Source organism: Pituophis catenifer, unplaced genomic scaffold (genome assembly GCF_029215685.1).
Source record: "Pituophis catenifer annectens isolate HBS135680 unplaced genomic scaffold, rPitCat1.0.hap2 SCAF_3, whole genome shotgun sequence".
NCBI lineage: Eukaryota > Metazoa > Chordata > Lepidosauria > Squamata > Colubridae > Pituophis > Pituophis catenifer.
The window spans coordinates 118,733,327-118,745,891 of NW_027256883.1; the positions used below are offsets into that span (position 1 = coordinate 118,733,327).

A 12,565-nucleotide genomic window follows, 5' to 3' on the forward strand; every position below is an offset into this window, starting at 1 on the left:
CCAAAAGGTTCTGAAGCAGCACTACAAGCTATATGGAAAAATGTGGGAGTCCTGACAAAAACTTGTCTATGTTGTAGAATGTTCCAAACATGGTTATATATGCAGGCGTATATAACCATGATAAAGAATTGATGGATGTGTAACTATTTCAATTATTGAATAGATTTGAAATGCCTAAAACAAAGCAAGTAAGATGACAGAAAACAGCAGATTATATCACAAGAGCAAGGCTGAATCAATGGACAAGATAATCAGCACCAGTGGATAAAGAAAGTCAACAAAACCTGAAGGTTATAACACTGGTTGTCAACAAGATGATGGTTCCTGATTGTTGCAGACACGGATTACAAAGAAGTTCAAAGTAAAATCTAACAACAGACAATGCTCTCAATACAAAGAGATGTTTTGTCAGAAACGTGCTTATCTAGGGCAACAATAACAAAGACAGTTTTCTCACAACAAGAGTAAGCTTCTCATAGGTTGCATAGAAAAAATATGGTCCCTAACTGCCAAGAAGATAACAAGAACGCTTCCAGCTGTAAATGTTCAAAGGATGTTCAAAGGATATTGCCTCAATGTGTAAACATTGGAGCTCTCCAATTAGAAACACCACTGAAGTAACCATACACAGCTAAACTTCTACTAACTGTGCAAAATGGGTCATGTTGGAGATACAATTGTGCAAGCATGAGATCAGCATATCAATTCAACACCGAATATTATTCATAAATTATCTTTTAATACCACAACATTGCAGTAAATGAGGTCTTGGCCTTATAACTGGATCAAAGATCCAATCACTGTGGATCCTTGATGATTCTGTCCTGCTTAGGAGTAAAAATTTCAGCAAATTAAAATTGCATATCACAGCATTTCCTCAGTGTGAATTCTGGATTAATTTCCCCATTACTGTTATATTAAGGTAATTTTGTCCTTATTTGGTATTGCATCCTCCCATGATCTCATTAGGATGGGATGAATAAAAGGAGCAAGTAATTTTGTTTTGATAAAACTGAAGTACTAAAATGATGATAAATTATTCCAGACTTCATTTTTTTGCAAATATGATAGCTATGGGAACTCTTGTGGTACAACAGGCTTTTGAGTATCCTTTTTTTTTCTTTTTCCTCTCTGTTTGTATTTTATAGAAGGCATTCACATTTTTTTCTCAAAATTATGTATAATTTTATACATAATAATTTTATACATTAAATTATGTACATATAGAATTAGTGATGTGAAGGAAATGTACAGCATTTATGTAAATGTTTTGGAGATGTTTAAATTTTTGTTTAGCTTAGGGTTGTTGTTTTTTAAAATTTGATTAACGAACAGGCTACAGGTGCTAGAACTGAAATACTATGATCCAATTGCATTTAATCTTATGAGAGCATAATTTTTAATGGCAGTTGTTTCCTTTTAAAATAATTATGCTGCTTCAGTAATTTGTGTTGGGCTCCTAGCTCACTGTGCTGCTAAATATGCTCTTTCAAGGCTGAAGGAAGTGTATTTCCAGACAAGGAGCATGTCCTTGAAGGCAAGTATAAGAATTCCTAGTGAGAATATGAAGCGAAAACTGTTTTCTTAAATCAGATATGAGTGGAAGATTCTCAAATTGTCGAGGAAACCTTTACATAATTATTCCTCTATTGAGATGACTTTGTTCATCTCCCTTGCAATTTGCACACATTGCTAAAGATTCTGAAGTGAATATTTTCAGGCCATATTTACTGATCCTTGCCATTACCTATGGTGAATATGGTGAAGAGCCGTGGTGGCACAGTAATTAGAATGCAGTATTGCAGGCTACTTCTGCTTCCTGCTGGCTGCCTGCAGTTTGGCATTTCGAGTTTCACCGGCTCAAGGTGAACTCAGCCTTCCATCCTTCCGAAGTTGGTAAAATGAGGATCCAGATTGTTGTGGGCAATGCTGACTGTGTAAACTGCTTAGAGAGAGCTGTTAAGCACTGTGAAGTTGTATATACCTGTAAGTCTAAGTGCTATTGCTACCTCAGGCAGACTGAAGAGTTTACTGCAGGAGAAAACTGCTGAGCATTTGTGAATTACAGGGATAAGTAAATAGTAACCAAGAAGTGTTGTTTAAAAGTATCATGGCTGGCAATATTATGATATTCTCATTCAGTTTTCCTTAATCTCAGGGGGATCCCAACATTTTCTGAAATGTAGGCTAAATGTAGACGAAAGTTGTCTAAATGTAGATGAAAGTTGTCTAAGATTTCTTCACTTGTTTCCATATGACACAATTATGTAGTGCAAAGGCTGTTCAATGTTAGGAATGCACCAAGATAGCTAGTATCCCATGATTCTTTGGAAACACAGAGGTGACTGCATTTATATCTGGCATCTTCTAGAAATAGAAATAGAATAACAGAGTTGGAAGAAATCTTGGAGGTCTTCTAGTCCAACCCCCTGCCCAGGCAAGAAACCCTATACCACTTCAGATAAATGATTATCCAACATCTTCTTAAAAAAATTCCAGTTTTGGAGCATACACAACTTCTGCAGGCAAATTGTTCCACTTATTAATTTTTCTAACCATCAGGAAATTTCTCCTTAGTTCTAAGTTGCTTCTCTCCTTGAATGGTTTCCACCCATTGCTTCTTGTTTTACCCTCAGGTTCTTTGAATAATAGTTTGACTCTCTCTTCTTTGTGGTGACCCCTGAGATATTGGAATACTGCTATCATGTCTCCCCTAGTCCTTCTTTTCATTAAATTAGACATACCCAGTTCCTGCAACTGTTCTTCATATGTTTTATCCTCCAGTCCCCTAATCATCTTTGTTGCTCTTCTCTGTACTCTTTCTAGAGTCTCCACATCTTTTTTATATCGTGGTGACCAAAACTGAATGCAATATTCCAAGTGTGGCCTTACCAAGGCATTATAAAGTGGTATTAACACTTCACATGATCTTGATTCTATCCCTCTGTTTATGCAGCCCAGAACTGTGTTGGCTTTTTTGGCAACTGCTGCACATTGCTGGCTCATATATAAATGGTTGTCCACTTTCCATTCTTGTAAGCTATAAATGCACAGCTTTGTCTCCCAGGAGTAAGCAGTATTGCTCTTTTATTATAGGTCTTTATTTTGGTAAAAAATAGCATTTTCAGTTATTTTCACAGAACTGCAGGTAGTTTTCAACTTACAACCACAACTGAGCCAAAATTTATGTTGTTAAGTGAGACATTTGTTAAGTTACTTTTGTCCCATTTTACGACTTTTCTTGCCACAGTTGCTAAATGAATCACTGCAGTTGATAAGTTAGTAACCTAGTTGTTAAGTAAATCTGGATTCCCCATTGACTTTGCTTGTCAGAAGGTTCCAAAAGGTGATCACATGACCCTGGGACACAGCAAAGCTCATACATAAGAACCAGTTGCCAAGAGGTGGCGCAGTGGTTAGAGTGCAGTACTGCAGGCTACTTCAGCTGACTGCTATCTGCCATTCAGCAGATCAAATCTTGCCGGCTCACGGTTGACTCAGCCTTCTATCCTTCCGAGGTGTGTAAAATGAGGACCCAGATTGTTGGGGGCAATAGGCTGACTCTGTAAACCGCTGAGAGAGGGTTGTAAAAGCACTATGAAGCGGTATATAAGTCTAAGTTCTATTGCTATCTGAATTTTGATCACATGACCATGGGGGGGGCTGCAAAGGTCACAACTATGAAAAACAGTCATGAGTCACATTTTTCAGTGCCATTGTAACTTTGAATGGTCACTAAATGAACTGTTGTAAGTCCAGGACTACCTGTATTGAGCATCCATCAACCTTAAGAGCTACTGAAGTTTTGACTCTAGAAAAGGGAAATTTGACTGCACTTGCTAATTCAGAACAAGATTTATTAGTCCAATTTATTTATTAGTCCAATTTATATGCTGCCCTTCTCCGTAGACTCAGGGCGGCTTACAATGCATTATAGCAATAGCCTGCATACTTTTATGTATATACCTGCTTATTAGGCTTTCGCCCCCCCCACAAGCAGTGTTGTTCTATACAAAGCTGGCTTATTGCCCCCACAATCCGGGTCTTCAATTTACCTACCTCGAAAAGATGGAAGTCTGAGTCAACCTTGAGCCTGGTGAGATTTGAACTCGCACTAATTGTAGGCAGCTGGCAGCTAAATGCTAGCACTTAACAGCACTTAGTCCGCTGCACCACTGAGGCTCTTGATGGTGTCTCTGAGCCTAATATACATTATAGAATATTATAAAGATTTGTCATTACACTGCATGGAAATTCTGGGAGAAAGATGGCTAATAACATTAATTTATTTGCCTGCTGCTGCTTTAATATTGTCATAATTTCTACAGCTTTTTATGTGATACAAAAATAGAAATGCATGGGAACATTCAAACCTACATTTTTATTCCTCTTCTTGAAATAGGGAGGATGTTCAGGAGGGAAACAGTGTGTTGAAAAAAGCAGGATCTGAGCAGGCTATAATATAACAATTTCATTGATTCCAGCATAAACTATGTGCAGTTAACTTGGTCTAAATCCAACCCTGCAAAGACTCTGGTGCAAATTGATTGAATATATTGTAGAACGCTTGTTGATGAAGATAATTGGAGATTGCTTTGTATTATATATTAAGATATGAAGCATAAATACCACAGTTCTACACACTATTTTGAACCAAAGGAAAAATTTGGAAACAAATCAATTTTGCCTTGAATGTCAATAAAACATTATGAATCAATAAAATGCATTTAATGATGAGCTTTGGCAACATCATTCTGCGAAAGAATTGAAAGTTGAAAGAGAGCCAAAAATGACAAGTAAAAGAGAAGTGAATACACAGTATGAGTCATTCTTCCTCAATTTGGCTGCAACTGTGTCTGTGAACTATACCTGGAATTGGGATGGATTTATGATTGGTCATCTGTCCAAACATTTTTTTTATATATTCAGGCAGTCGTAGTGTCTTCATGGTTGTATCACATTGTGTTAAAGCTGTTTCACTTTATTCTGTAGCCATCCTTTTTCCTTCTGTCCTGGCCACTTTTTACAGAGGCACAATTGAGAGCATTTTAACAAATTGCATCACTGTTTCGTTTGGTGGTAGCAGTGCCTCAGATAGAAAGTCCATACACAGAGTGGTAAGGACAGCCGATTATAGCAAGCTCACTCTTTGTTATTCAGGATACTGCTTATAAGTGATATGTGCTTAGAGCTCAAAGCATTGTTAGAGATCCCAAACACCCACTTCATGGTCTGTTTCTATTGCTCCTCTCTGGAGAGGAGGTTTCAAAGTATTTCTAGCAGGACTACCAGATTCTGTAACAGCTTTGGTCCCTATGCCATCCATCTGGTAAACTCACAATATTATTTTTCTCTGTACATGCATGTGCCATGTACATGCATACATCCAAACTAGACTGTGTGGTTTCTCTGTGTCATATAATATATGTGGGTATATGCATAATTTTGCATTTATTTATTTAGTCATGTTTATGTAGTGTATATTGGAGGTGGTGGCCCTTTTGAGAGCTGTATGCAATGAAATTTCATTTTAATGTATGCCAATTAGTGTACATTCAAAGTGACAATGAAGTTATTTAAGTCTAAGTTCTAAGCCTAAGTCTACCTTGTTATATTATATTATACAGACAGACAGACAGATATAGATATATAAAATGCAGTTTTGCACTGAAGGGTTGCAGAATGTTTGCATACCTTTATAGCAGTGGAAGCAATCTGAATATGGTGAAGTCTTCTCAGGGTGCTGTCCCTGTCAATAAAGTAAGAGGCCGCCAGCTGGTGTAGTGTTTCCAGAGTCACTGTGGTACTGTTAATGCTGGGATCACTTGTTTCTGTTCTTTTACTCAGCTTCCGCTTGTCCACAAAAATTGTGAGAGACTCTTCACCTGTGCAAGCAATACCAGAAAAAAGTCAAAGAAGTTTACAGCACTTATTTTGTCTTTGGGTTTGTTTGTTTGTTTGTTTTTTATGACATAACTAGCATTAATCCTATGCATCTCATCTGCAAGGATATGACTAGAAGTAGGAACTCTAGCACAAAAAATATCTAGATAGTTAGAAGACAATTTTGTTTGGTCTGCATTTTGAACAAACCAAAAGACAATTGTCCTTTCAAATTAACATTTTTTTTCTATAATGTTTACTACTTTCCATACTTTTGACATTGCTGTTCACCAATCAAAAGAGAAGGTACACTAAAGGTATACACAAAATGTCTATATTAATTAAAGTAATATATCAATTGTTTTCTACAATAATGCACAGCAAAAGCATGTGTTAATATACGTTAGGATCATTTTGTTGGGTGGTGTTGTTTGCTTTGCACCACAATCTAATGCAGATATGAAGTGAACATGTTGACCTATTCATATCCATTGATTGCAGATTCTGTTCATAATATCTTTAGTTAGTAAGATTCTAGAAATAACGTTGGAAATTACTCTTATCTAAAGACTAACAGGATCATTAACAAGCTAAAATAAGCTATTGCATATATGTAACTAGCTTTAAATATTAATAGCTTTATTTTATACTCTTCATCTATGCTGTCTATGAAAGAAACGAAGTAAAAATTGAATAATAGATCTTTAAGAATTCCATATTAATATCAACACAGAAATTAATGTAGAATCTAATGTGAAATAATTATTGCAAATTAAGGTTCAAATGTAAAAATATACAAAAATGTATATTTATTATTTAGAGAACTATTCATGGGGAGGGAGGGAGGGAGGGAGGGAGGGAGGGAAGGAAGGAAGGAAGGAAGGAAGGAAGGAAGGAAGGAAGGAAGGAAGGAAGGAAGGAAAATTAACAGAAAGCAAAAGGACTGGAAAAAATACTCTACAGCTTTAATTGTTTGTATTTATTCAATATTTCTTAAAACAGTATTTATAACAATTCTAGAGAATTTTGCTTCACTAGCACTAAGTAAAACTGAAGTATATTTGTTTTTTATTATTTTTATAAGTCTCATTCACAGGAAAAAGAAATTGCCAGGTGATTCAGTTACTGGGTCATGGGATTGGTAGACTATCCAGAATGATGACCATACTCTAATGATGATGTTCTTGTGGACACAAATTCATAACTAGAAAGATTGCCATCCATATGGCAGACCAACATTCCCATTACCTTTGGATTGCTCAAGCTACCGTTCAGTAAGGATTAATTCTTCACAGTTAAAACATTTATGTTGGCAATTTGCAGCAAGTAAGGAAAGTGACCATAACAGAAATAAGCAAGATTCTATTATTATATCTCAATAAAGCATAGTGCTAATCTTCCTATGGGATTGATTTTCTGGTCTGGTCTACCCAGTGGAACTAAAACATTGTGAATTCTTGAGACAGTATTTGCTTTCACAACTCTGGAGATATATTGAAGATTTAAGACAGGCCTCTTTTCAATGTATAAATAATATGTGCCTTGATGTTATCCTATCTGTCAGCTCTATACCTGAGCCTGCATGACTGGCAAATTCCTATATTGAGAGAAGGAAAAAGCATAACCAAATGAGACATTATATCATGTGAGTTATGATGTGATTAGAGAGACTAGAACTGCTGCTTTGTTATACTTCCATCCCACCCCCACCCACCCGATTTTTTTGATTAGGATAGAAACTGAAATAATGAACCTATATATATTTATTCAGAAGACTCATGATACTTCTTCCCAAGCAACTTGCCTCTGACCATATTCAATGATTGTCTGTCTGTCTGTCATTTATCTATCTATCTATCTATCTATCTATCTATCTATCTATCTATCTATCTATCTATCTATCTATCTAATTCATCATGCAAATTTTTATTCCTGCAACCTCTTCAAAATACTCACGGACTAGGAGAATTCCTCTTTTCATTTTTATTTTGTGTCAAAAAATTAACAGAAATGCATTGTCATGCTGCATCATTTCAGAAAGAGCTGAAGAAGAATTAGGAAACGGCAGGTTGCAATATTGAATTAAATTCATAAAGATCTTAGAAATGGCTATATGAATTAGTTCAATAGAGATGTAAATTATAAGGCCCTGTATTGAAGCCATTACTAAAATAATAATGCCTGACAGCTTTAGCTAAATATTCATAAATATCATTTGGAAGCCTATATTTACATTGTGCATAATAATAGATGTTCTGATGATTGAAACATTTGGAATTGTTTTCTGTTTGTTCCCCTTACTTTTGCTTTAATGTAGACATATTTTTGAAGCCTGTCTTCTCATTCTGTAAAATTATTAGTGATGCAAGGAACATAAATTGCACAGAAGGTAATTATCTATTTTGGAGAAGCAGCAAGGCAAAATATATTGGTCACATTTATGAAAGCATAAGTAACCTAACAAAAGTGTGTTTTGGAAAGTTAAAACCTGCAAGATGGCAGGATATGTCCTGCCGCTTTTGTGCATGCATCAACATCACAGATCTGTACAAAAAAGTCACTGCTTGGGTTATAATATTACATCTGACATCTTGCAGATTTTAGTACCTTTCAGATGCTGTTCTGCACAACACAAAAATATTTCTCCCTCTATTTCAACATTTACTATATTGCAGTTGTGTATTGCTATTTTATCCCATTGCAAATGTTCAACTGAGAGAGTTTTACTGAGATAATCAAGTCCTTTAGGAAATACTATGAACTATGATTTGCAATTCTTTTGTATATCTGACATTTTTAATCTTATATAAAGCAACAGAGCTGTGGATAGGAACCTTTAATCAGTATTAGAATTTTTTTGGCTAAACTGTACATTAAGAGGGGGGGAGTAACTGATTTATTTTACATTCAAATTGGCATAATCTGCCAGGGCAGACTCTCCAGTCCAGAACTGCATTTAAGTTTTTTTTTCCTTGAGTCAAAACTTCATATAGAACAGCAATAATTTAGGAACACCGTATACAAAAAGTATACCTTTGCAAAATCCATGTATGTATAAAAAAGAGAGGATTTTTGGAGAAGTTTACTTATTAGAAATGGGTAACTGGAGGGGTCAAAAGTTATATATTGTACTGTATATGAAAACAAACGCAAACATTTCTTACTTAAATATAATTTACAAAGCATAGAACAAACATTAATCATTTATGAGTATAAGACGCCCAGAGTTATGGTAAGATGGATAAACAATAAATTTTATAAATAAATAAACAAAATAAATAAATAAATAAATAAATAAATAAATAAATAAATAATAGAGAGAGAACAAATGAATAATATATTCATTTGAATATGAATATTGAATCATTTGAATGATTCATTTGAATCATGAAATATTGACAGGATATAACTTTAGAAGGCTACCTCCTCAGTTTTATAAATTGTTATTTATAATTATAAACTAGACTAACCTTCATGGACATGGTTGCAATAAAGAGAGAGAGAGAGAGAGAGAGAGAGAGAGAGAGAGAGAGAGAGAGCGCTGGATAGATAGACAAAATATTAGTATATACTATATACTACAACATGTCTTTTTCATTGAAAATTAAAATATTCCTAAAGCAGGTGGAATGTTTGTCAGATATAATCTATAATTTATAATCTATAAAGTCATACCACTTTGTTTTACTCAGCAGAAAGGTTTATTTGTTTGTGTACTTTAAAATACTGCATTTGAGTTGAAACAACATTTAACAAAGAATCTTAGTCATGAAAAATCACCTTAGTCAAATAAGAAAAGAATGGCTTGAAATGCCACTGGCTGTATTTCCTCAGAATAGCTTTAAAAACAAAACTCAACAAAAACTTGTCTTAAGTTTCCACGGGCAACCTTCTTCAGTGCCCATATATACAGAGATCCTGGGAACATTTTAGATATCCCTTAGTTGTCCAAGGGAGACAAAATGGCAGAGGCAAATCAAATTATTGTGCATCCATTTGCGAAGCTGGCTTTCCTGCCTGTGAATACCAATGTTTGGCATCTCTACTAAAGAACACAAAAAGCAACAGTGGCATTCTCCTTTCTTACTGACAAGGCGTTGAAAATATAGGTACAATTGGGGGAAAGAGAAACATTTCTTTGGGGAAACCTATTTTTTAATCAAATCTTTAAAAAGCAGAGCACAATGGATACAGTGTCTACATTTGTGGCAGATCTGTCTCATCTATAATAAACCCTCAGACAAATGATTCAAGACAAGACCTGATTCATACAAAAGACACAGCTCTTTACTGTAATTAACTCCCACTCAGGTGTCTCATCTCTTATTGATGTGGATTCCAATTATGACAATTCTTTTAATTTTGACTTTCAAGTGTTCTAAATTCCAGTGAACTGCTATATATAGTTGCATATTGGATATTAAATATTACTGTCCCTAGAGACCAAATGTCAATAAAATATATCAAGACTATTTGACATATATGCAAACGTTTATTTGAGAATATGGTGAATAGTTGAAGCCCTAATCTCAGGATTAAATTCTGATACAACCTTACTGTTTCTAAAGAAGTCTGAATCATGTAATTAAGTAAATTGAGGACTATATGGAATTTAAGCTTAAATTCTCTACAAGAATCCAAACTACTAACAGTCAAAGCAAATTGGCAGTAGATAAGAGTCAATGGAATTAAAGGTAGACTGGATTTAGATCTCTTTTAGGTGCAAAGAAGCTCAAGGCTGATGATGCATTTGACCCCTTCCTCAGGCTCAACATAGTTATTTCCTACATAATTTTCAATAATTTCATCTTGAAGTAGTAAACATAGCTATAGTAACTTTCAAAGCATGTCAGATTGAAGACATGCATACCTAAGGGTACCAACTTGGCCATTTCAAAATTCAGTCCAGAAGATACACTGAATTAGATGAGAGTTAGTATCAAGCCAATAGACAAAAGATTATAGGATATATGTAATGCATATATAAACATGCATTTCTAAGAACTCAACTTAGAAGAGCAACAAAGATGATTAGGGGACTGGAGGCTAAAACATATAAAGAACAGTTGCAGGAACTGGGTATGTCTAGTTTAATGAAAAGAAGGACTAGGGGAGACATGATAGCAGTGTTCCAATATCTCAGGGATTGCCACAAAGAAGAGGGAGTCAAACTATTCTCCAAAGCTCATGAGGGTAGAACAAGAAGCAATGGGTGGAAACTAATCAAGGAGAGAAGCAATTTAGAACTAAAGAGAAATTTCCTGACAGTTAGAACAATTAATCAGTGAAACAACTTGCTTACAGAAATTGTGAATGCTCCAACACTAGAAATTTTTAAGAAGATGTTGGATAACCATTTGTCTGAAGTGGTATAGGGTTTCCTGCCTAGGCAGGGGTTGGGCTTGAAGACTTCCAAGTCCCTTCCAACTCTGTTGTTCTTCTATTCTATTCTATTCTATTCTATTCTATTCTATTCTATTCTATTCTATTCTATTCTATTCTAGTCTAGTCTAGTCTAGTCTAGTCTAGTCTAGTCTAGTCTAGTCTAGTCTAGTCTAGTCTATCTCATAGTCCATAGTTGAGAGACTGGTATAGTATAGAAATTGTGTAATGTGTTGTTGTTGTTGTTGTTGTTGTTGTTGTTTCTATATGTTTTAGACAGATGCCTACATAAGTCAGCATTTTTGCCTATCTGATAACCACATATGAATGTTGTATTCTTAAGATTTTTTTATAAGTCTTCAATTGTCAGGCACAATTGAATGTAATGTTTCCTTTCACATTTGATGTCTGCAAGATACCAGCTTCCCAATTCTCCTTTTTGACATAATTTCCATTAAGAAATACACATCTTGATTAATATTTATTAGGCGTTAAAGTGTCTGCAAATATTAAATGCATATCAGACATCACCCACAGGGTAAAAGAGCACCAGAATTGAGTTAGGTGAATATTGAATTTTCTTTTCAATATTCATATGACAAGATGACCTTCTGAGAGGATTGTGTGATCATAACAGAAGTTTAAACCTCCCGAGGAGCTGGTAGAAAATAATTTATTGAAATGTTGCTTTTTATAACATGGAAATCTTTTCATTTTAGGCTCAAGGTCATACAAACAATTCTTAGGAAATTGTTAGGGTGTAATAACCTTAAAACATTTTTCCCTTTTATGTAGACTTAATTGTTAATTAAAAAATAAAATTAATTCCTCTTTTTTAATCAATTTCTTGTAACCTGATAACAAGAAGTCTCCGAACCCACCACAGCTTTGTCCACTCTCAGAGATTCAGTCATTCTTTAAGGTAGCCCTCAAAATACTCCTTGCTTTGGAATAACTTTGTTTTGATGGAAAAGTCCAAGATGGGGGGGGGGAAAGGCCTTTGTCAGATATCAAGGTCAAGAGGAGGGCAAGAACGGGATCAGGAGAACACAAGACAACCCATGGCATCAGCATGTTTCTTACCTTAAAATGGTTTCTCAAGAAATGCACAACCTGCATTTCCATGTTTCAGGAGGAAATAAAGATTGACTCTACTATGATTTTGAATCATTCAAAACAGTTGGCAATATATTCCTCCAAAAAATGTTTCAATAGTTTTCAGTCCAACTTGAACAAAACACTTTTAGTAAAATTGTATGGGCAAGAAACTTTATGGGCACAGCATTTCAGCCAGAGACTG

The 12,565-nt window shown here is 35.0% G+C and overlaps 1 protein-coding gene across 2 annotated transcripts in view; it reads right to left on the reverse strand.

The window, feature by feature from the left end:
- Window positions 1–12,565, reverse strand: part of BRINP3 (BMP/retinoic acid inducible neural specific 3) — a 266,574-nt gene that overhangs the window by 94,526 nt on the left and 159,483 nt on the right. For both annotated transcript variants that reach the window (XM_070939292.1, XM_070939293.1), the window contains one exon: window positions 5,695–5,885. In XM_070939292.1, coding sequence (XP_070795393.1) covers window positions 5,695–5,885 — 191 coding nt within the window. The remainder of the gene's footprint in view (window positions 1–5,694; window positions 5,886–12,565) is intronic.